This window comes from Macaca fascicularis, chromosome 3 (assembly GCF_037993035.2).
Source record: "Macaca fascicularis isolate 582-1 chromosome 3, T2T-MFA8v1.1".
Classification (NCBI taxonomy): Eukaryota; Metazoa; Chordata; class Mammalia; order Primates; family Cercopithecidae; genus Macaca; species Macaca fascicularis.
In genome coordinates this window covers 36,093,644-36,118,058 of record NC_088377.1, presented here as the reverse complement: position 1 = coordinate 36,118,058, position 24,415 = coordinate 36,093,644, and the positions used below count along the sequence as shown (strand labels likewise).

At 61.8% G+C, this 24,415-nt stretch overlaps 1 protein-coding gene and 1 long non-coding RNA gene across 5 annotated transcripts in view; both read left to right on the top strand.

The window, feature by feature from the left end:
• The first annotated feature begins 3,307 nt into the window (after positions 1–3,307).
• The window catches only part of TTYH3 (tweety family member 3), a 36,303-nt gene continuing 15,195 nt past the window's right edge, over positions 3,308–24,415 (top strand). For all 4 annotated transcript variants that reach the window (XM_045389767.2, XM_065541561.1, XM_005549026.4 and 1 more), the window contains exons 1-7: positions 3,308–3,647; positions 19,163–19,332; positions 19,448–19,559; positions 19,722–19,942; positions 20,260–20,355; positions 21,767–21,839; positions 22,113–22,188. In XM_045389767.2, coding sequence (XP_045245702.1) covers positions 3,525–3,647; positions 19,163–19,332; positions 19,448–19,559; positions 19,722–19,942; positions 20,260–20,355; positions 21,767–21,839; positions 22,113–22,188 — 871 coding nt within the window. In that variant the 5' untranslated portion in view covers positions 3,308–3,524. The remainder of the gene's footprint in view (positions 3,648–19,162; positions 19,333–19,447; positions 19,560–19,721; positions 19,943–20,259; positions 20,356–21,766; positions 21,840–22,112; positions 22,189–24,415) is intronic.
• LOC135970045 (uncharacterized) lies at positions 9,679–15,057 on the top strand. Its single transcript, XR_010585481.2, has 2 exons — positions 9,679–12,002; positions 12,991–15,057. It is a non-coding gene; the product is annotated as an uncharacterized lncRNA (long non-coding RNA).

The following is a 24,415-nucleotide window of genomic DNA, read 5'->3' as shown; positions in this document are numbered from 1 at the left end:
TCTCTGAGGCTCAAGTGATCCTCCCACCTCAGCCTCCCAAGGGGCTGGAACTACTGTGGTGGCACAAGCCTAATTAAATTTTTCTGTAGAGAAGGGTCTCACTATGTTGTCCAGGCTGGTCTCAAACTCCTGACCTCAAGCTGTCCTCCCGCCTCAGCCTCCCAAAGTGCTTGGATTTCAGGTATGAGCCACTGCGCCCAGCCCCTTTCTTCAAAGAAGGTGACATTCACAGGTGCCAGGTGTTAGGACTTGAACATATCTTTTTGGGGAACATAATTCAGTCCACTACACCTGAGTTATCATTTCTTTCTTTCTTTCTTTCTTTCTTTCTTTTTGAGATGGGGTTCTCGCTCTGTCACCGAGGCTGGAGTGCAATGGCGCAATCTTGGCTCACTGCAACCTCTATCTCCCAGGTTCAAGCGATTCTCCTGCCTCAGCCTCCCGAGTAGCTGGGATTACAGGCATGTGCCACCACACCTGGCTAATTTTTGTATTTTTTTGTAACGACAGGGTTTTACCATTTGCCCAGTCTAGTCTCGAACTCCTGACCTCAGGCGATCCCCCCTGCCTTGGTCTCCCAAAGTGTTGGGATTACAGGCGTGAGCCATCATGCCTGGCCCTGAGTTATTTCACATAATGTCTGCATCAGGTTTTCTGACTTTATCAAAAGAAAAGGCACAATTTTGTGAGGCTTCTGGAAACAGGGGAAGGAACTCATGCACCCCTGCCTGCATGTGTGTACCCTGGCAGGGTTGCCAGGCTGGTGTAGAGGGCACTGGAGTCGGGGGAAAGCAGGAGGTTCTGTTTGTGGCCATAGGAGCTGCTGCCAATAGCAGGAACCAGAAACAATCCCAGGCCATGAGATAATTTCTGCAGCTGGCCAGGGACTGCCCTGTTCATCCCTGGAGTTACGTGACACAGAGTCGCATAACTGACTCTGACCTCAGAGTCAGCCCGGGGCACGGGCCGTGCAGGCGATTCCCTGGCTGTGGAGATGAGGGCACAGGCTGGATACTGGAGCAGTGTCAGGCTAGGAGTGGGCGTCCTGCCTACGCCACCTGTTCACAGTGAGCAGTCAGCTGGTGCCAGAGAAGAGGACTCACCGGCCAGGTACCAACCCACCCCAAGGAGGTAGCCTTGGTCTTAGGGGGTTAGCGGGGCTTCTGTCTGCCTGGAGCTCTCAGCATCCTTGGCATTGGAGAGGGAGGAACCTGAGCCAGTACCCCCACCCCACCCTGAATTACTGGCTCTTCGGCCGTTAGGGATGGAGAATGCAATCTCCCGGCTTCTGCCCGGCTGTTATTTCCCAACTGGGTGGTGTCTCTAAGTTATCCAGTGGGTAGAAACCACAGCTCAGCTAGGCCTTCTTGCCCGGTGCCCTATCACAGGAAAACAGGCACGTCAGGGCAGTCAGTGAGTCCAAGTCTCCTGGGAAGCCACTGCCCAGAACCATCCCTGCCTGCAAAAAGCCCTTCCTGCCAGGAAAGGTCTGCCTGCCCACAGAAGTGGCCAAGCTGGGCACAGCAGATGGTGGAGACCGGGTGTGCAAACCTGTTTCTCAGCACACAGGAGGTCCAGGAATAAGGCCCCAGGTGGTGAAACAGAGCCAGGATGCAACCACTACCCTGGAGTGGGGAGGGAGGCATGCACCTGGGCCCAAACGCATACTATGTCCATCCTCCTGGCTCTGGCAGTTCCCATCTCCCCTTTAGCAGAGGAGGAGGCACAGGCATGAGGATGCCCTGTTAGGAAATTTGGCCGTGTGACTCCAAAGCCCATGAGGGGCCCTCCCTGGCAGGTGCCTGAATTTTTAGACCCCAGGATGCCAGAACAGGGCACTGTCTTCGTCTCAGGTCTTGACAAAAGACTCAGCCTTCCCCAGAGGAAAAGCCAGATGGGGACTGAATCTACCTGCGGATCCACTTAACTATTGTACTTTAAAACAAAAAAAAATTTTTATAAATGTATATATAGAGAGACTGAGTCTCGCACTCTCGCCCAGGCTGGAGTGCAGTGGCGCCATCTCGGCTCACTGCAAGCTCCGCCTCTCGGGTTCACATCATTCTCCTGCCTCAGCCTCTGGAGGAGCTGGGACTATAGGCACCCGCCACCATGCCCGGCTAATTTTTTTGTATTTTTGGTAGAGACAGGGTTTCACCGTGTTAGCCAGGATGGTCTCCATCTCTTGACCTCGTGATCTGCCCGCCTTGGCCTCCCAAAGTGCTGGGATTACAGGCGTGAGCCACCGCGTCCGGCAAAAAAATTTCTTTTTTTTGAGACGGGGTCTTGCTCTGTTGCTCAGGCTGGAGTGCAGTGGCACGATCTCCACTCACCGCAACCTCCACCTCACAGGTTCAAGCAATTCTTCGGCCTCAGCCTCCCGAGTAGCTGGGATTACAGGCGCCCGCCACCACGCCCGGCTAATTTTTGTATTTTTAGTAGAGACGGGGTTTCACCATTTTGGCCAGGATGATCTCGAACTCCTGACCTCAGGTGATCCGCCTGCCTCGGCGTCCCAAAGTGCTGGGATTACAGGCATGAACCACCACCGCGCCCAGCCAACACTCGTACCTTTATCATCCCCTTTTACAGACAAGGACACCTATGCACAGAGTGGTTAAGTAACTTGCCCCAGATCACACAGCTCTAGGTGCCCCAGCCAGGCCCTGAATCCAGATCATGTCCATTGTACAGACAGGCCACTCGGTGCCTTGCTGGGTGCTGCGGGCTGTGGGCTGTTGTGTGTGCAATGGAGAGGCCAAGACCAGCCCAGCCCCACCAGGCTGGACCCCCGGAGTCAAATAAGAAACATGCAAAGATCGAAACGAAGAGCGAATGCATGGAATGAAGCGCAGCTGCATATGCAGCCAGGGTTCCAGTCCCCACGGCCACGTGGAAAGACGGGCCCCGGTGGTACAACGCTGTGGACCTGTCTTCCAGCGCCTTAGGGGCCAGGCGTCCCTCCAAGAGGGCGAGGAAGTAGGCGGAGCCTCTGCCGGCGGACCAATGACGGTACAGAGGCGGGGCCGAAGGGCGGGGACACGTGGAGGGGCGGGGCCATTGGGTAATGGGCGGGCATGTGAGTGGAGGGGCAAAACCATCAGGTAAAAGGACCAATAGAGGTGCAGGAGAGAACGGGCGGGGCCAAATGTGGGGCGGGATCGGCGGGGGATAGGCCAATGGTGGATAAGAGGCGGGGAAGAGGGCGGGGCGCGCGGGGGCTGGGCTGGCGGGCGGCGGGCCAATGGAGGCTCGGGGGCGGGGCCGGCGGGCGGACGGGCGGGGGCGCGGAGGGGGCGGCGGCGGCGGCGGCGAACAAAGAGGCGGCGGGCGCGGGCGGCCGAGCGGAGCCGAGCGCAGCCGAGCCGGGCCGAGCCGGGCCGAGCCGGGCCGGGCCGGGCCCAGGAGCGCGCGGATGATGCGGGCGGCCAGGCGGGGGTCGGCGGGTCCCTGAAGCCCGCGCCCCGGGCCAGCAAGGGAGCCCCGCACAGGCCGCGCGCATCCGGAGGCGGCCGGGCCCCGCCATGGCCGGGGTCAGCTACGCGGCGCCCTGGTGGGTGAGCCTCCTGCACCGGCTGCCCCACTTCGACCTGAGCTGGGAGGCCACCAGCAGCCAGTTCCGGCCCGAGGACGCCGACTACCAGCAGGTGACACGGGCCCCTCGGGGTCGCGGGGTCGCGGGGTCAGGGTCCCCAGGTCACGGCCCCCTCCCCTCCCAGGGTCACGGCCCCCCTCCCCGAGGGCTTAAGGACCCCTCATCCCCCCCATCCAGGGTCACAACCACCTCCTCTTCGCAGGTCTTGGCCTCCTTCCTTCTCGAGGGTCCCTTCTGAGTCCTAGGACCTCTACCTCCAGAGTCATGGCCTCCTCCTCAAGGGTCTAAATACCCTCCAACCCCCATTGAGGGTCCATGACCCCCCTCCCGATTCTGGCCTTCTCTTCTGGGCCCCTGGGGTTTCATGGAACTGCCTCTCCCCCCTCCGTGAGCCCCCTTGGCCAGTGGAGGGCCTCTCCACCATCACTGGGGGCAGCCTGGTGCTGTGTCCCAGCAGAGACCCCTCCCCAGATGACCCCCAGGCTCTGAGATCAGAGCGGGTAAGCGCCTGAGCACATTGGGTGCAGGCAGGCAGAGACTCCTCGCCCACTCACCCCCGACTGGGGAATCCCACACAGGCTTCCAGTGGGTGAATGGCCTGGGCCGCCGCCAGCCCTCTGTGGCCGGTAATGACCCCCTGCTTGGCGGTCAGGCTGTGGGATGTACACTGGGTGCCATGTGTGGCCATGGGAGACCAGGCTGCCTGTAGCCCTGGAGGGAGGGAGGGAGGCCTGGTGGCAGGAAAGCACCGTGGGCCTCAGGCAGGGAGGCTGGAAGCGGCTGAGCCCAGGCAGAGCTGGGGGGTGGCGGGGGACCCTTTGCAGCCCTCTCCCAGGGGAGCCCTTAGCCTGGCATCATGCCAGGCCCCAGCACCACCCCCATCGCCAAGCTACTGTCATTTGAGTTCGGGGCAGGGGACCAAGCTGTGGGCATTTCCTTCCTGCCTAGATATCCGGATTCCAGAAGCCCCGTGACCAGGGTCCCCGGTCACCGGGAGTTTCTCTCTGGACGGATCATGGCAGAGCTCCATGGTGGGGTGGGAACGGCTTTGCTTATCAAAATGGCTTGGGAATCCGGTATTCCACGGGCAGCCTAGCACCTGGACTCTTCAGAACTGCGTTGTCTGTGTCCTCCCGCATCCAGCGGAGGGAGGCGGAAGTGGAGGAGCAGGGCACCTGGGAGCCCACTGCTCCCAGCCTCCGGCTCACTTGCACCCAGGGCCCCCAGCCGAGCCGATGACGTTTCCTAACAGATGAGGAAGGGGGCGAGGGATCGGCCCAGGCACGCCCAGACACAGCAGGGAGGAGGGAGGCGGAAGGATTGGTATAAAATCTCACGCCTGCGTTCTAGAAGCCCAGCCCTGGGGGACCGTTCAGTGTGGGGGCAATGCACATTCAGGAACTTCTGGAACTTCTTCCATGCTGACAGCTTTGTCACTTGTCCCTGGAGGACTCTGTTGAAGCTGCAAGGAGGGTGTGCTTCACTTTGGAAAGTTCTCTGCCCTGAGGGTTTGGTCCATTTGTTAGTTCTGAAGCTTCAGGGCAGCCCTGGGGCATGGGAGGTGGCTGTTTCCTGCTGTCCCTTGGGCTGCCACCTGCCTGAGCTGCCAGCCACAGTTGGACTTCCCTCCAGCCCTCCAGGGTGCTTGCATTCCCAGATTCGAGACAGGCAGTGAGAGGGAGTGAGGGGCAATGATGTCTGCAGCCCAAGAGAGTCTCGGGGCAGTGGCCAGGCCCCTCCACTCAGCCTGGCCTGCCTGGCCTCCCAGCAGGGTGCTGTGGCCCTGGGAGGCCCTGGCTTCTGCCCTCTTTCCTCCCCTGCCCTGCGCTCTGCTCTGCTGTGGGAGGGCTCTGACTCACTCTCTCTCCTGCCTCATCTCCACAAAGCAGAATTAGCCACTGAATAATTCACGACGTGGAAACCGGCCTGCCTCCATCCCCCGCCGCCTCCACTCCCGGCTCTGGGCGAGGGGCTGTGGTGTGAGCTGGTCCTGGCGTGTGTCCTGCCCCTGCCCTTCGAGTACTGGTGCTTTTGGACAACTGCTTGGTATCTCTAAGGCTTCATCGCCTCATCCTGAATCTGGGCTGGCCATGCCTCCTGTGTAGGGACGCCCCTGGGAGGCAAGGGCCAGGAGTCCCCTTCCTGGGAGGGTGGGCAGTGGGTGGGCCTGGGCTGTGGCAGGCACCCCTTCCTGCCTTCCCTGGTGAGGAGTTGCTGGCTGTGGTGGGGAGTGGACCCCTCACCCATCCTGACCGAGGGCTCCCTCTTAGCTGTCTGTGTGCTGCCCCGACCTGGGCTCTGCCCTGCTGGGGAGGGGGCATCTGCCCTGTGGTTATTGGGGCGGGGGATGGAGAGGAGGTGGGGCCTGGTGTTGGGAGTTGGGGGTGTGGCACAGAGGACTGGCCTTTGTCCTTTGCTATTTCTGGTCCCCGTGGTCTGCTGTTGGGAACCCTGGTGAGAGCCCCTGGAGGGAGCAGGGCCAGGTCCTGTTTCAAGGCCCTGCGTGGGACTGCCTGTCGGCAGTCACTTTTCCCACAGCCCCAGGAGATGGGGAGAGTCGTCCATCATACAGATTAGCAAACTGAGGCTCCGAATCACATAGTGAGTAAGTGGTGGAACCACAGCCCTGCTGCAGGCCCCTCCTCTGGCCTCCCAAGGAGCCCCGGTCAGCCTGGAGTGTCAGGCTCCCTGCTTCCCCAATGGCTGCCTTGCCGCCGGGGGTGTGACCGTGGGATTAGGAGCCCATGGGGGCTGAGGGATCTGTGGGAAGGCAGGGGGTAGAGAGGCATCGGGGGTCGGCTCTGTGCAGCTGCCCAGCCAGTGACTGTCGAGGGGGGCTCCCGCGTTGCCTGGGCATCTGAGTGAATGGGGGGCTGTTGTTCACAGTGGGGATTTGGAAGCCCACAGGAGGCCTGAGACTCCCTGGTGGCCCCACAGCCGAGCTGGCAGGGCTGGGCCTGAGGCCCCTGGCGTGGCCTGGGGCCAGTCACTGCTGCATAGTGAGTCCTGAATGTCCAGTGGGTCTGGCTGTTCTGGCCCCAGGCAGGGGCCCTTGAGAGCAGCAGAGCCTTCTCTTCAACTAGAGCGTCGCAGGCCTGCACCCTCACTCTGTCGCTTCTTCCTGCATGACCTTCGGTGGTCCAGCCGCCGTCCTGGGCTTTATTCGGGGGGAGGCCTGCCTGCTCAGCTCCCACCAGCTCTTCGTGACCCTGTGTCCTCAGGCAGGGATCAAGTTCATGCTCACTGACCTCAGCCTCTCTCTGGGGCTCACTGTCTTCTCCAGCTCAGGGCAGGCCAGATGCAGGAGAACAGCTTTGGCCTCTGGTGGATTCCGAACCCGGATGGTGGGTGCCCAGTGGTCAGGGAAGGCTTCCTGTAGGAGGTGGTGTTCACAGGCCTGCCATGGAGGTTGCAAGCCCGGCTGCCGACAGTCAGAGGGTTAGGATTAGCCTGCTGCTTTCTGATTCCTCCATGGGCCATGCCAGCCCTGGCAGGTGATGGTTTCACTGGAACATCTGCCTTCCAGGGCAGATAGTAGGCTCTGCCTCAGGTTTGCCTAGCATGGGGGGCCTGTTTTCCACTAGAGCCTGGAGTGTCCAGATGTTTCTGTCGAGACCCTAATGATAAGACTGAGGTCAGCATGCGGAGGCCGTGGGGAAGAACTTCCAGGCTAAGGAACAGCATGTGCAAAGGCCTTGAGGCAGAGAGAAGCTTGAGCCTCGGGAAGAGGCCTCAGCTTACATGCTGGAGGGTTGATCTGGTCTGACAATGCACGGGGAATGTGCTGCCTCAGGAACTGGTAAGCTCTCTGTGCCAGGCGCTGTGCCAGCCCAGGCTGGATGGCCACTCAGAGGGGATCTGAGCTCTGGGAGTAGGGCCAGTGTTCTCCTAGCAGAGCTGGGAGCCCGGCTCCTAAGAGCACAGCACCTCTGTGCCGCCACGAGGCGAGCTCAGCCTCATGCCCAGTCGCAGCCTGGAGGGCAGTTCCCCGGGGCAGGGCTGGCCTGTTATCATCCTCCCCACTCATCAGAAGGAAATTAGCTCCGGTTAAAACAGCAGTGTTGGTCGCCTGTCTTGTGGTTTACGAAAGCAGCGCACGTTCATGGAACATTTGGGGAAAAGGCAAGAGCGTGAGACAGAAGTGTCCCTCCAGCTGGGTTCAGTCCAAAGCGCATAAAGCTGTAGGGTGGGTGTCCCTGAGAACTGGAATCCTATTGCTTTTGGCATGTCCCGTACTTTGGACTCTGTATGGGGCCTTTGGTTCCAGATGCTTGTCCAGTGTCCACGGGGCCAGGAAGGATTCTATAGCTGCGGGTGACAGAAGTGGGCCAGACACGGAGGCCCCCAGGGAGCTGGGCGGAAGCTTCAGGAGCAATCCCTGAATGGACAGGAGCTGAGGAGCTAGGCTGGGGGGTGCAGCGAACGGGACCCTGCATTGGGGGGTGGGCAGGAAGCCCGTAATGGCTGGTCCCAGTCCACACAGGATTTCCATCTTGGCCGGCGTCTGCATTCCTGGGGAGCCTCTGGCCGAGCTTGCCTTTTGACCAGGGGGTGTGAAACTGTGGGCCCTGGACCTGCTGGGGGGTGGGTGTCAGGCCACCCTTGGCCTGGCTGCTGTCCACATCAAGGGTTCCTGTATTTGGGCTCCTGGTTTTGTGGTTCTGAGGGTGCTCTGGTCACCTCTGTCCCCGGGAGACTCGTTCTCAAGTCCCTTCCTTGGAGTGCAGCCTGGACCCTCTAGAAGTCCCCGAGGTCTTCATGGCTTTTCCTGGGTGTGCATGAATGTTGGGGTGGTAATTCTTGCTCAGGGTGCTGGCTCCCCCATCTCCCCGGTTCCAGCAGCACCAGGGGCCACTCCAGTCTGTGTGTGTGGGACCCCCGCCTGCCCCCCACTCGCCTGAGACTTGAGGGCCAGCTCTAGGGCCCCTCTTCCGGGCATCTCCACGGTGACCCTTCTTCCTCCCCTGACCCCTGGGCAGGGCCCTGCTGGCCGGTCCCGTCTAAGGGATGCGCAGCGTCAGCCACCCTGACCCCCGGCCGGGGGCTCTTGGTCAGGCTCTGGGGGAGCGGGGAACCCTGCAGCTTGGTTCCCCAGGCCACAGCGGCTCTTCCCGGACGCCCGTGCTGCTTGTTTCTAAAGCATTTTTCCTGGGGAGCCACCCAGTGGCCCTGGGAGGTGGACATTGTGTCCCCAACATAAACAGAAATGGGGGCTGGCCAGCATCAGGGGCCCGAAGACGGGGCGCGGGCTCCAGCTGCAGCCCAGCTCCATCCCTCCCAGTGGACACGGCGTCAGTGCAGTTCGTGGGCCCAGGGGTGCAGGTTTGGGGGGCTCAGGGGCATCTACACTTCCCCCACCTGCCCCACCGTCAGTTCTGCTGAGGCCTCCGCTAGAGAAGAGGAACTGAGTCTGCAGCCAGGGGCCTGGGGTCAAGGACAAGGGAAGTGCCTGACGAAGCCAGTGGGGAATTGGCATGTGACAGCAGGTGGATGGTGGGTGTGGGAGGGTCACAGGAGGGTCTCCAATACCCGGGCCCACCGCTGGGGTCTGCAGGGAGCTCACCTGGGCCCTGTGCTGGGCCTCACACCGTCCGAGGGGGCTTCTCACAGTCTAGGGAGGCTGGCTGAGACCTGAGTCCCGTGGGGCAGCACCCACTGTGGCTGGGCCAGGCCCATGTTGGCCGAGGGTGTGGGAGGAGGCCGGGCCACCCACAGAGTGCCAGTGCCTTCGGTCTCTGAGGAGGGTGCCAGCCACGGTGCCCCTACCCGCTCTGCCCCCTTGGGCCCATGCACACTGGCTGGGTTCCTGGCCATCGTGGAGGAGCACTCCCGAAGTTCTGGGGTACACCCAGCTCTGAGCCCTGCAGCCCTGCATCTGGGGTTGGGCTGTGCCCTGTGGGCTGCCTCTCCCTGGTAGGGAGCCAAGTCCGGAGACGGGACTCCAGTCTGGCAGCTCCTGGCTGGGTCTGAGGCCTGGAGCCCGGTCCTCAGGAGGCTGGTGCAGGGGCCTGCAGACAAGCGGGGAGAGCAGGGGATTTTCTGGGTGTCACGCTGGGAGATGTGTCGGAGCGCGGGGACCAAAATAGACACGCTTGCTGCAGTTCTTTGGTGTCTGTTCCCTGCACAAGGGGGAGGACAGGCGTGGGCGGCGGGAGAGCTGGGGTCCCCCGGCTGCAGGGTGCAGGGCAGGGGCCTGGCCTGTGGGGAGATGGCAGGAACAGCTCTGAACCTCAGCCCAAGGGCTGCCTCTCTGGCCTCCTTCCAGGCCATTCCTGGAGGGTGAGGGCCAGCCTGGAGGAAGCCCCGGGGGGCGTGGGGCAGTGGGTGTGGTGCCATGTGCAGCCTGGCAGCCTGGACCTCGGACCTCAGGAGTTGGGGACAGGGACACAAAGTTGGCCCTGACCCTGGCTCCCACGTGGCCGCTGCTGGCTGCATGTCCTTCAGGCACGGCCAGGAGCTCACCGTCATGGAATGCGTGAAACCCAAGCCCAGCCTGGTGGAAAATCTGTTTTTAATTTTGGGCCGGCATCGCTGGGAGCCTGGGCCGAGTGTGCTACGGGTGGGGGCTGGGGCCACGTGTGTAGCTTGGCCGCGTAGGGGGCTGTGGCCTAGCCAAAGGCTGTGACCCCAGAGCCCCCACTTGTGCAAGGTGACCCATGAGGCAAAGGTGGGGGGACCCACTTGCCGGTGGGGGGCCCCCGACACAGGGGCGGTGGTAGTGGCTCGCACACGCCGAGCCCACCCTGACCTCCCCAAACAAGGCTTGGCCATAGGGATCCCGCCCCTTTCCTGACCCTGACCCAGGACACCTGGCGGGTTCTCACAGTGCTGGGGGCCAGAACCCCTCAGTGTGCATTGGAGTGTGGGACCCCAGCCAGCCTCTCAGACACCCCCAAACCTTGTCACTTCCTCTGGAGGAGGGGCCTGGGCAGTTCCAGGGCTGGAGTTCGGTATCCATGGAGGCAAGTGGAGGTCACTCCCCTCCCATTCCCACCTCTCCTGTCTGCCTGCCACATCCTCCCGGAGCCCCGTGCTGCTGTCACACGCACAGGCTCAGGCCAGGGCCTCGCTGGTCCCTGCTGCCAGTGGATCTTCAGCACGAAGCAGACATCTGCCGCCTGGATCCTGTGCCAGGACGTGGCTGACACTGTCCCCGGGCCAAGAGTGCCCTCCCCACCTGTTGTGGTGCCCACGATGCTCTCCACAGCGGGAGTTTCAGTGACCACCTCGTTCCTCTTCCTGCCTCCCACAGCCTCCGAGCTCACAGGGCCGGCACTGTGGGCACAGGGGAGCCCCCACCTAGCGGGGCCGAGCTGTCTGTCCAAGCCTGGGCCCCAGCACCCAGCGCAGGCTGCTGCTAAGACACTCTGAAAGCTGATGCTCCCAATTAGCCCAGAGCCCAGCCAGGACCACGGCCGTCAGTGTGGGGACTCCATCCTCATCCAGGAAACTGGAGGTGACTCTGTCCCCACTGCAGTCAGGGTGTGTGGCTGTTATCATATTGTGTGTCTGTCACATGCCGGTGCCTCTGGCGGGGTTCCGGCCCCTCAGTGGCCTTCGTGCTTGGCCTCTGTGGAGCCTGTCCCTTTCCCTCCTCCAAGCTGTGTCACTTCCACAGGGAGCTGGCATGAGGGGCGGGGCAGGGCTGAGCAGGGCTGGAACCCACCTTCTGCCCACCCCTTCTGTGGCCACTGGGGGCTGCTTCTCCTGCCATCCCTGCTCACTGTGCCCCACAGCTGCATCCCTGGGGCTCGCTGGTCCCTCCCAGTGCCACAGGCAGCCATCGTCCTCAGCTGTGGTCACACTGCCTGGCCTGCCGGGCTCACCCGCCCCCGCTGTGTGACTGTGGACTGTGGGCCCCTCCCTGAACTCTCGGTGCCTAGCAGCATGGCTCCAGGATGCCAGCCCTATGTCTTCACTTTCCTTCCTGCTCAGGGCATACCCGCAGCAGTGTCCAGCCAAGGAGTGAGCCCCTGTGGCTGGAGTGGCAGGGTGGCAGAATCGTGGCCACTGCCTGTGGCTGGAGTGGCAGGGTGGTGGGAATCGTGGCCACTGCCTGTGGCTGGAGTGGCAGGGTGGTAGAATCGTAGCCACTGCCTGTGGCTGGGGTTGGGGGCTGCATCAGGCCAAACTGCTCATCAGAGTCCCTTTGGGCACCTCCCAGTGGGCCAGGGCATCCTCAGCCCAGCCATGCGCCATGGTAGCCCACAGGTTGGTGGGACAGAGTGGCGTGTGGGTCCGTGATCTGGGGTAGTGGGGTGGGCAGCTGCTCCCAGGGGTGCGCCTGTTGAGTGGCCGCCTGTGTGTTGAGGGGGCATGTGTTCCGCAGGCCAGCCCTGACTTGCTGTACACCCTCCCCTGAGTGGCATGCTTCCTCATACACTGCAGGCCCAGGTCCCACCACCAGGTGCTGAGTGGCATGCTTCCTCATACACTGCAGGCCCAGGTCCCACCACCAGGTGCTGAGTGGCATGCTTCCTCATACACTGCAGGCCCAGGTCCCACCACCAGGTGCTGAGTGGCATGCTTCCTCATACACTGCAGGCCCAGGTCCCACCACCAGGTGCTGAGTGGCATGCTTCCTCATACACTGCAGGCCCAGGTCCCACCACCAGGTGCTGAGTGGCATGCTTCCTCATACACTGCAGGCCCAGGTCCCACCACCAGGTGCTGAGTGGCATGCTTCCTCATACACTGCAGGCCCAGGTCCCACCACCAGGTGCTGAGTGGCATGCTTCCTCATACACTGCAGGCCCAGGTCCCACCACCAGGTGCTGAGTGGCATGCTTCCTCATACACTGCAGGCCCAGGTCCCACCACCAGGTGCTGAGTGGCATGCTTCCTCATACACTGCAGGCCCAGGTCCCACCACCAGGTGCTGAGTGGCATGCTTCCTCATACACTGCAGGCCCAGGTCCCACCACCAGGTGCTGAGTGGCATGCTTCCTCATACACTGCAGGCCCAGGTCCCACCACCAGGTGCTGAGTGGCATGCTTCCTCATACACTGCAGGCCCAGGTCCCACCACCAGGTGCTGAGTGGCATGCTTCCTCATACACTGCAGGCCCAGGTCCCACCACCAGGTGCTGAGTGGCATGCTTCCTCATACACTGCAGGCCCAGGTCCCACCACCAGGTGCTGAGTGGCATGCTTCCTCATACACTGCAGGCCCAGGTCCCACCACCAGGTGCTGAGTGGCATGCTTCCTCATACACTGCAGGCCCAGGTCCCACCACCAGGTGCTGAGTGGCATGCTTCCTCATACACTGCAGGCCCAGGTCCCACCACCAGGTGCTGAGTGGCATGCTTCCTCATACACTGCAGGCCCAGGTCCCACCACCAGGTGCTGAGTGGCATGCTTCCTCATACACTGCAGGCCCAGGTCCCACCACCAGGTGCTCCGGGAGCCACCAGGATGCCCAGCGGTGGCAGGCAGTGTGCCCTGCCCTGCCGTCATGCACGGCCCTCCTGCCTTGGCAGCCTGGTGTGGTGTGGCCTGTGCTGGCGCTGAGCCTGGCATTGCATGGGGGGGGTGCCTGTGTCTGCGGGGCTGATGAGAGTCACGTCCAGACAGAGCCTGGAGGCAGAGTGGGCATGGCTGGGAGGCTGCGGCAGGCGTGGGGTACAGGCCTCGCAGCTGCTCATGCACATCCTCTCCCCAAGCCTCCTGCCCTGCGGGCCGTCCTAAGGCCTTGTGGCTCACTGGGCCCTCCCCTCTCCAAGCAGGTCTGGGTCGGGGCCACCCACCTGTGCAGGTGGCCAGGTTGGGTTGGGGGTCTCGCCCTACAAGTGCGGGTCCAAGTGTGGGAGCCGAGGTTCACACAGAGCAAAGGCTGCAGTGCCGGGTTTGGGCCTGGGTCTCTGATATCCTGGGGACATCCTGGAGGAGATGGCCCATGTCTGGGGAAGTGGGGATTTCCTGAAGAGGAAGGCTCCAGGCCCAGGGGCAGCATATGCCTGGGTGTAGAGGCCACAGAGCCCTGCCCTGAGCCACACCCCCGCCCTGCCTGCTCCTCTGCAGCCACTGCCCCAGGTGTCCCTGCCAGGCCAGGGGGGTCTTGCTGTGGCCCGGGGTGTACTGGGATCCTATCAGTAGCAGCCTGATCTGGGACACAGTAAGGCTTCAGGCTGGCTCTCTGGCTGGCTGGGTGTTTCCAGAGTTGGTGGGGTTTTGGGGGCTGCATTTTGGGGGCTGCAGGGCAGTGGGGGGTGTCTGAGCTCATGGTGGGAGGGGGCATCCCCCGTGGATGCCGTCTGTGGCTGTGGGGCTGCAGGGGCCTGGAGAAGAAGGGGGTGACCCAGGGCCGAGACCAGGAGCCCTAGGGTGGGGACAGGGGGACTGAGGCTGCAGGAGGGGGTCGCCTCCAGCCCCCTTGGCGCGTGCGTGGCAGTTGAGTCCTCCCCACGTGCTCTGTGGAGCCCAACGTGCAGCTTTCGCCTCGCCTGACCGAGCCCTTACATCACTTCCACCACAGACGGAAAATTCCATTTGGTCAGAGCCCAGCTGCTGATCAGACAGTTCCCATTCTTTCTCTGAATGGGCCAGGGAGGGGTGGAGGGGCCACCAGCCCGGTGGAGAGAGGTGGTTGGGCCACCATAGGAATGCCGCTGCTCCGGTGCCCTGCAGGAGACTGTCTGCTGGGAATCTGGCTTCGGGAAGTGGGTGCAGAGGTCAGGCTGGCCACGGCACACTCCCCGCAGACAGCTGGGCTCAGGCCTGGCGCGCTGGGTGCCAGGGCTCTGAGGTGGGATGAAGTAGCTGCCCGGTTTGCTGGGCACCCTGACACCCGGGCTCTGCACAGCAGGCAAGGACAGGCTCTGCATGGTGGGCTGGGACCCAGGCAGCCCAAGTGGCCTCCCTTTGAGGGAGGCGCCATCTCCTTCCTCAGTTGGGGGAAGCCAAGTAAGGCTGTCCCAGCGTAGGCCCCGAAGCCTGGCCTCTGGGCCCCGGGGGCTGAGGAGTGAGGCTCTGTTTGCAGCTGGCCCCATCCGGACAAGAACAAGAGAAAGCTGCCTCAGACAATCAATCGCAGTGCTCACACCTGTAATCCAGCACTTTGGGAGGCCAAGGCAGCTGGATTGCTTGAGCCCAGAAGTTCAAGACCAGCCTGGGCAACATAGCCAGACTCTGTCTTTACAAAAAAAATTAAAAAAAAATTAGGACAGAGGCCAAGCACAGTGACTCACGCCTGTAATCCCAGCACTTTGGGGGACCGAGATGGCAGATCACCTGAGGTCAGGAGTTCAAGACCAGGCTGGCCAACATGGTGAACTCCTCGTCTCTACTAAAAATACAAAAATTAGCCAGGTGTGTTGGTGCATTCCTATAGTCCCAGCTACTCAGGAGGCTAAGGTAGGAGACTCGCTTGAATCTGAGAGGTAGAGGTTTTAGTGAGCCGAGATCACGCCACTGCACTCCAGCCTGGGTGACAGAGACTGTCTCAAAAAAAAAAAAGAAGAAAGGAAGGAAGGGAGGAAGGGAGGGAGGGCAGGCGGGAAGGAAGGAAGAAAGGAAGGAAAGAAGGAAGGAAAAAGTAAAGAAAATAAAGAGAAAAAGAAAATTGGCCAGTTGTGGTGATATGTGCCTGTGTCCGAGCTACTTGAGAGGCTGAGGCAGGAGGATCACTTAAGCCCAGGAGGTTGAGGCTACAGTGAGCTGTGATCGTGCCACTGCACTCCAGCCTGGGCCACAGAGCAAGACCCTGTCTCTAAAATAATTTTTTTTTTTTTTTTTTTTTTTTTAAATCATAGACTTGGGCCGGGTGTGGTGGCTCACACCTATAATCCCAGCACTGTGGGAGGCTGAGGTGGGCGGATCACCTGAGGTCAGGAGTTCGAGACCACCCTGGCCAACATGGTGAAACTCCCATCTCTACTAAAAATACAAAATTAGCCGGTCATTGGTGGCAGGTGCCTGTAATCCCAGCTACTCAGAGGGCTGAGGCAGGAGAATGGCTTGAACCCGGGAGGCAGAGGTTTCAGTGAGCCAAGATCCCACCACTGCACTCCAGCCTGGGCAACACGAGTGAAATTCTATCTCAAAAAAAAAAGAAATCGTAGACTCCCCGGTACTCCAGCTCCTGTGCTGCCTTTTCTGTTTTTTCTCAGCGTCTCTCACCTTCCAGCAGGCTTCACAGTTTACTTATGATGATGTTGAGTGCCTGTGTCACCTCACCACCCTGCAGGCGGGCCCCAAGGGCAAGGGTGCCTGGTGCCTAGCAGCCTCTCCCCACCAGCCATGGGCGCCCCCTGCCCGCCGCCCCAGGATGTCAGCCCTCCGCACCAGGGAACTGCCATCTGAGGGATGGACTTGCCTCACCCAGATCCTGTTTGGCCAGGGCTTATCTCGCTCTGCCTCCGTTTTCTCATCTGGCAAGTGGGAGTGGGTGGCTCTGGCGCCGCCGAGGAAGTGATCTGGGCCTGGAAGCCCTTTGATGTATGCTGATGCCCCGAGCTCTGGGTGGACATGCCAGGCCGGTGGCTGCGGAGGTCATAGCCTGGTACGTGTTTGGGCTCTGTGTAATGCGTGTCTGGAATTGACCTGCTCTTCCAGTCCCCAGCTCCTCACCCCAGCAGGAGTCTCCCTGCGAAGCTGTGAGTCCCGAATGTGGGGTGCAGTACGGACAGGCTCTCGAGTCGTGTCCCACGTGAGCACAGGGTCGGGGGAGCGAGGGTGACCCCAGCCAGGGACTGCGGAGGCCTCTGCAAGTGGAGAGAGCAGAGGGAGGGTTCACTGGAGGAGTCTGGCCAGCCCAGGGTCAAGATGTGGCTGGTTGACATGGCCCCCAGGCCATGGGAGCCCAGGGGAGGCCCTGTGGACGGACATGCAGATGTGGGCCTGGGTCCCATGGAGCTCTGGTCCCTGGGGGCATGGTCAGCTGCCCCCACAGGTCTGTTCTGCCCTTGGCCTCTGAGCTATGGGGAGGGTACTGGCAGGGCCTGCAGTCACAGCTGGTGGGGTCAGCACCTCCACTCCATGCCCAGCCCTACATAGGCCAGGGAGCCCCAGAGCGTGGCTTTTCCAGGTTCCCTAACGTGTGTGCGGAGCCTGGGCACAGTGCTGGCACTGTTAATGTGAGCCCCCCGCCCCGCAGGTGACTGCTCTGTCTCCGCCTCCCTGTGTGACCTTGGGTAAGCCCTCCTGGGCCCTGAGGCCTCTGTGACCTGAGCTCCCTGGGACCATGAGACCACCCTGAGCTGATTCAGTTTCAGTGGCTCTGGTACCAGCCCCGGGGCCTGCTCCCAGAGGGTGGGGGTGGGCTCAGGGCCCAGCAGTCCTCCTGCCATTGCAGGGGCGGTAGGCACTTGTGCATGGCTGAAGGAGTGGGACGGTGCCCGCCCCCAGTGCTCTGCAGTGCCCAGATTGCTGGCTGCTAGGCAGCCGTGTACACACCAGCGTGGCTTTGGACCATGGCAGCTCATTTCTGGGTGTGCTGGGCTGGTCAGCGCCTCCCTGGCCAGGTGGAGGTGGAAAGGCCGCCTTCGAGTGTGGGTGTCGGCCGACTTCCTGGAGGGCAGGACACGCCATCCTCCCACTGCCTGGCAACCATCTCCTGGGAGATCCAGCAGCAGTCCCAGTGCCCACTGTGGCTGAGCCTCTCATCCCAAGGGGGGCCAGGCAGGGGACGATCCGCCCCAGCAGCTCCCGAGGCTGTGGCCCCAGAGGGCCACATTGCTGAAGCGTTGAGATGTGGGGAGGGAGGCGTTTCTGTGCAGCAGTGCCAGTTAGGGCAGTGCAGGTGTGCCTGGTGGCCACCCCGCAACACTGAGGGCCCCAGCTGCTGACACCCTTAGTGGGCACCCCCGAGTTAGCCTCCGGGTGGTCCCTAGCCCCACGATGAGGCACAGCCCTGTGTCAGCTCCCCATCCTTCACCCTGGCACGAGAAGTGTGTGGAGGTTCTGGAGGGCTGAGCCGGGGTCAGGGCTATGCTGAACCCGGGGACCTGGGGTTGCAGGGCCTGTGTGCTTTCTCTGTAGCTTCTCTGAAGCCCAGTTTCCCTGTGGATGAAATGGGGTGAGAGCACTCGGCCAGGCAGATTGAGTGTGGTGCCAGGAGAAGGGACAGCTCTGGGGCCACGTTACCTTCCCTCCCCACAGCGGGTGTTCAGGAAATGTCACTGTTGCATCAAATTAGCCACTTCCTGTGCGGGTCTCCTGGCCTCGGGACAGGGGAGCTCTGGTGTCTGTTCTGTGGTCTGTCCTTTGTGTTCAGAGACCTGGGGAGAGCCACACCGGAGGGCCATGCTTGGAGCCAGACAGGGCTGTGTGTCCGGTGCGGTGCCCGTATGCGGCCTGTGTGGGTGGTGTCCACTGGGACAGCCCTGGCCAGTGAGCGTAGCAGTGTGGGGTCAGCCCTGCCATCTCATCCAGCGTGGGGGGACTCCATGGGCAGTGAGAGGTGGCTTCTCAGTGCACAGACCCCAGACAGGATCAGACCCCTGATGGGGCCTCGTCCATGTTCACCCCTCAGAAACACTTTCATGGTCAGCAAGAGGGGGTTCAGTCCCCCACAGACTCCCCGTTTCCCTACCAGACCTGAAAACCTCAGCACTACAGCTGGGGTGGGGGATCCTGCCAGGACTGAGGTTGAAGAGTTCTGGGCCTGAGATGGGGACAGGCCCTGGGGTCCTGGAACTGTCTCAGGCTGGGGGTGAGGACAGGAGCTGATGCCGGCAGCCCCTCCCCAGGGCTTCACTGCTTCAAGGGGGCAGCAGCACTTTTTTTTTTTTTTTTTTTTTTTTTAGATGGAGTCTCGCTCTTGTTGCCCAGGCTGGAGTGCAGTGGCGCAATCTCGGCTCACTGCAACTTCTGCCTCCCAGTTTCAAGCGATTCTCCTGCCTCAGCCTCCTGAGTAGCTGGGATTACAGGTGCCTGCCACCACGCCCAGCTAATTTTTGTACTTTTAATAGAGACAGGGTTTTGCCATGTTGGCCAGGCTGGTCTCAAACTCCTGACCTCAGGTGATCTGCCCGCCTCAGCCTCCCAAAGTGCGGGGATCACAGACGTGAGCAGCCCCGCCCATCTCAGCAGCTCTTCTTTCTACAGAAGAGAAACCAGGCTTGGAGAGGTGGAGGGACCTCCCTAGCGGGGCTGTAGCTGCAAGGATGCTGGCTCACCAGCCTGCTGGGTCCTCGTTTGTCACCCACATTCTCTGGCTACCTCCATCCAGCGCCTCTCCTTGGGGCGTGGTGGGGCAGATGTCCTGAGCACCTGCCCTGGACTCTGGGGACCCGGTGGGGAGGGGACACGTGGCCTTGCCGGAGCCACAGAGGCCTGGAGTCCATCCACCTGGTCCCTCCTACTGGCTATAGAGTCTTGATGCTGGGCAGCCTTGAGGATGGTGAGACCGGGGTCCCAGGTGTGGGGTCCAGGCCTGGGTGACCCCAGGTGCATCACTGAGGTGGTGGGAGCCTCCATGCCTCACCTACAAGTCGGGGATGGGGCCCACCATCTAGGGGTGGAGACAGGATTAAATGGGAGTCTGCGCCAGGTCCCCTGCTGGGGCGGGGCGTGGGACTCTGGGCTGGGGGTCTACCCCCTTAGCGCCGCTTTCTGCCCGCCCGCAGGCGCTGCTGCTGCTGGGGGCCACCGCCCTGGCCTGCCTCGCCCTGGACCTCCTCTTCCTGCTCTTCTACTCCTTCTGGCTGTGCTGTCGGCGGCGCAAGAGCGAGGAGCACCTGGACGCCGACTGCTGCTGCACGGCCTGGTGTGTCATCATCGCCACGCTGGTGTGCAGGTGAGCACGGTGGGGCGGGGCCGGAGAGGGCAGCCCCCAAGGGGGCGGGGCTGGAGTGTTGGGGTGGGCGGGGCTACATCTCCAGGCCCCGCCCTCATGCCCCTGCCCTCTCCAGCGCCGGCATCGCGGTGGGATTCTACGGCAACGGGGAGACCAGTGACGGCATCCATCGGGCCACCTACTCGCTCCGTCACGCCAACCGCACGGTGGCCGGGGTCCAGGACCGCGTGAGTGACCGCGGAGTTGGGGCCGGGGCACTCTTGCTGCTCCGGAACCCCATGTCTGCGCGAGGCTGGGCGGGGCAGCCGGGGCTGGGGCTGTGCAGGAAGGGCCCAGCCCCTGGGGCGAGGGGTCGCGCCCCCAACCTCACGCCCGCGGGTCCGGCGCAGGTGTGGGACACGGCAGTGGGGCTGAACCACACGGCGGAGCCCAGCCTGCAGACCCTGGAGCAGCAGCTGGCCGGGCGACCCGAGCCCCTGCGAGCCGTACAGCGCCTGCAGGGCCTGCTGGAGACGCTACTGGGCTACACGGCTGCCATTCCTTTTTGGAGGAACACGGCAGTGTCGCTGGAGGTGCTGGCGGAGCAGGTGGATCTCTACGACTGGTACAGGTGCGGCCAGGCCCTCCTCCCTGCCCAACCCCACCTAGGCAAGCCTTACCCTCCTTGGGCTGGTTTTGCTGTCAGCACCTAGTACATGAGGTCTGATGGGTGGGGGGCCCAGGGCCACTGGAGGTCACAGGCAATGACTGGAGTTCCCCTAATGGGAACCTTTCTCAAGAACTGACACCAGTTCCCATGACCCAGACCATCTGAGTGCCCTCTGGGGTGCCAGGCTGCTGGCCTCAGCTCCCCCTTGAGGGCCCCTGGTGCCCCACTCCCTGGCCCCGCATCCCTGTGCCCTGGCCCACTCTCAGGTGTGCCTGCAGGTGGCTGGGCTACTTGGGCCTGCTGCTGCTGGACGTCATCATTTGCCTCCTGGTGCTGGTCGGCCTCATCCGCAGCTCCAAGGGCATCCTGGTGGGGTGAGTCTGGGAGTGTCGGCCCCCTGTAGGCCCGAAGCGGAGGGGGAGGGCAATGCACGTGGCACCACTTCCCCCACCCCATCGGCAGATCCTAGCCACAAGCTCTGTGGTGGGGGCTGAGTGGGAAACCCCTGCACTGGGCCTGCTCTGAGATTCCCCTTCCATGCCTGTGGCCTGTCCCCCTGTCGCCAGAATCCCGGCACACTTGCCCCCAACCCTTGATTTCCTTCAAGAGTCTGCATGTGGGGCACTTGTAGCCCAGAACCTGGAGCAACCTGTCCAGGTCTCCGAGTGCCCAGGGCCACCCAGAGACCAGGCTGGGGCTCCTTCCTCCACCCCTTCGGTCCTTGGCCCTGGGACAGCCTGGGTTCCAGCTCCAGCTCTGGCTTACCAGGAGGGTGACCTTGGTCAGGTTGGTGCTGGGCCTTGGTCTCCTCATTTGGAAGGCAGAGAGAGTGGCAGTTCCTCCGGGGGAGGTGAGGTGTTGTCACTGCCCTTCACTGCACAGCCGCACGGCCATGGCTGGTGCCTCCCTGGGCCAGGCCTGGGAGAGATGGGAGAACACCCAGTCTCCCCCAACGTGGCACTCACAGGCCACAGAGGAGCAGAATGAGGGAAACGTGGCACGGGCCAGAAGTGATAGCACCCTGGAGAGGAAAAGCCGGGGTGGTGTGCAGGCCTGCAGTGGGGTGAGTTGGGGGAGTACAGCTGCACACCGTGCCCAAGGAGACCTGAGAGAGGAGGGATTGAATGGGGACCCAAGGGAGTAAGGGACGCCTGGACAGATGAGAAAGGATGACAGTGTGCAGTGGGGTGTGGGGCCTGCACTGGGGTGTGTTTGGGGGGCCTGAACTGGGATGTGGGGGACCCATGGGGGGGCACCTGCAGTGGGGTATACACAGGGGGCCTGTGTGTCTGGATCAAAGGGGGCCAGATGTGGGTGAGGTGAGGCCTCAGATGAGGGAGAGGCTGGTGCCATAACAAGAGCACTGAGTCCCGGGTTGCTGAGCGAGGGTTCAGCACAGGAGGGCTTGGTCTAGCTGCGGTTATCAGGCCCCTTGGGTTGCTACGTGGGTAGCGGGATGTGGGGACCCATGTAAAAGTGGACACTGTTGCCTGTTCAGGAGAGGGACCTGGGGGAGGACAGGAAGGGCAGGGCCCCGAGACCCACCTGGCCTTCCAGTCTTGCTTCCAGCTCGGATCTCTGAGCCCCACCCCACCCAGGAGAGGGATCCATCTGGGCCCTGGGCTGTGGGCAGCTCTGGCTGAGGCCAGGTCATAGAAAGAACCCCAGCCCGTGTGTGGGCTGAGCCTTGGTGTGCACAGGGACCTGCCTTCTGGCCTGCAGCCCAGCAGGTGGCACGGCCCCCACCCTGGCCTGGAGGCTGCTGACTGGCTGTCTCTGCCCCAGGGTCTGCCTGCTGGGAGTCCTGGCCCTGGTCATCAGCTGGGGCGCACTGGGCTTGGAGCTGGCTGTGTCCGTGGTGAGTGGCAGAGGGGGTGAGGTCCCCGGCTGCTGGACCTGGGCACTGGGGGAGGGACGAGGGGAAGCCACACTCCTGTCCCTTCCCATCTTTCCCGGACACTGGGTTCCGAGAGCAGTGGGGACCCACCATGGGCACAGTCCGCCTGTAACCCCAGATTCACAGTCCACCCTCCTGAGTTGAAAGCAGACTCTGGGGGCTGGTTCTACCCCCGAGAGCTTCCCTTTAGGCCCAGCTTGCTCACCCCCTCTTGCTTGCCTGCGCCCATCCCAGGGCTCCAGCGACTTCTGTGTGGACCCCGACACCTATGTGACCAAGATGGTGGAGGAGCACTCGGTGCTGAGTGGGGGTGAGTCTGTGTCCACAGCCGCGTCCGAGCGGGTTCCCCAGGGTTGGGCTGAGCCAAGAGAGTGAGGTGGCTGAGGCCGAGGCACCCCTGCCCCGTGGGCCCATGGTCTCAGGGAGACAGGTCCCAGACAAGGACGCTAGTGAGCAAAGAGGACCACCTTTCCCAAGTGGGAGGCTCCGCAAAGAATGACAGCAACTGTGTGGGGTGGTGGGTGCCCGCAGGGCGGGAGGAGGGGCAGGTGACCCAGGGCTGCTTCGAGTAGGTGCCCAGGGGACGCCAACGGGTGGCATTAAAGTACAGCCAGAGGGCCGGGCGCAGTGGCTCATATCTGTCATCCCAGCACTTTGGGAGGCCAAGGCAGGTGGATCACCTGAGGTCAGGAGTTCAAGACCAGCCTGGCCAGCATAGCAAAACCCTGTCTCTACTACAAATACACAAATAAGCTGGGCGTGGTGGCGGGTGCCTGTAATCCCAGCTACTCCGGAGACTGAGGCACAAGAATCACTTGAACCCAGGAAGTGGAGGTTGCAGTGAGCTGAGATCACACCACTGCACTCCAGCCTGGGCGACAAGAGTGAAACTCCGTCTCAAAAACAAAAGAAAAGTAGAGCGGGAAGGACCCTGCATCTCCTGTAAGGGCCCCGAGGCAGGAGGCAGACCCGAGGGGAGAAGGGAGGGTGGGAGGCCAGTGGGGCTGAGGGGCTGAGTCACTGTGGCAAGCTTCGCTTTATTCCGGGGGAGGCCATTGGAGGGAGGGAGGCAGGGGAGAGATGACCCGTGATTGAAGACCCCTTTCAAAGCTTCCTTAGGCCTCGGGGGTTACAAGAGGAGGTGAGGGGGATGCTTCAAGCAGGAGACAGCAGGGGCTTGAATAAATTGAGCAAAAGGTGGACAGGGATGGGCTCTGAGGGCAGAGCTGGCAAGGCTTCCTGGTCAGTTGGATGTAGGGAGCGAGAGGGACTGAGCAGGAGTTGGTGTCCCTGGTCTCAGCAGCTCTGTACTGCGGGTGGGGGAGCAGGAGGTGGGGGGCAGGGAGCTGGGGCATCAGGAGTTTCAGCCCCCTCAGAAGGTTTGCGATGTGTGTCGGACGTCACAGAAGCAGGTGGACGTGGGAATCTGGAGATCGGGGTGCTGTCAGTGTGTTAAGCTTCTCGGGCCCCCATTGTGGAATTACTGTGTGTTCACAAATAAAAAATAGAAGGCCTGTCCCTGTGGGGGTGGGGGTTACTGAATGACCTTGAAGGTGATCATCCTGCCACCCTTTGCCCTTGGAGGCCACAGGATTGGCTTGTGGGCTGGCTTTTTACCTGCCTATGTTGAAGGAACCATTCCCACCAAAGCCTGCGGAGCCTCCCGGAGGAAAAGTCATCACCTTGTCCTCAGGGGTGAGGGTGGAGGGGTGGCCCGCTCTGCTGGGGGCCGGGAGGGCTGGTGACCACTCAGTGTTACCCAGCACTGTCCTTGGCCCCAGTGCTATCAGCCTGGTCCCTCCAGGTCCCTACTGCCGGCGGCCTTTGGGGGTCTTATCAAGTATGAGCAGTTCCCCTGCACGTGTACATGTACACACATGTGTGAGCTCCAGCCTGTGGGCCAGACAGCCCCTCCCAGAAGGCAGCAAGGCCAGCCCCACTGGCTTCACTGCACGGGTGGCCACAGTGATGCCTGGTGCTCTCCTATGTTGCTCAATACTTTCATCATTTTTTCAACGTTTAAAACCTTTTTCCCGTTTGTTTGTTTTTGAGACGGAATCTCACTCTATCTGTCACCCAGGCTGGAGTGCAGTGGCGCAGTCTCGGCTCACTGCAACCTCCCCCTCCTGGGTTCAAACGATTCTCCTGCCTCAGCCTCCTGAGTACCCGGGATCACAGGCATGCGCCACCATGCCCGGCTAATTTTTGTATTTTTAGTAGAGACCGTGTTTCACCATGTTGGTCAGTCTGGTCTCGAGCTCCTGACCTCGTGATCCGTCTGCCTCGATCTCCCAAAGTGCTGGGATTACAGGCGTGAGCCACCATGCCCAGCCTAAAACATTTTTTTAATGTTCTTTTATAATTGGAAGAACTGAACTTGTAAAGAGTTCGGAAGGTGGAACCCAGGCAAGGGGCAATGTGTGGGGACCCTGGCTTGATGGGAGTCCAGACCCCACTGCCACACACACAGACATATGCATGTTACACACATGCGAAGACACATGCACACACAGACATGCACACACATAAACAGACAC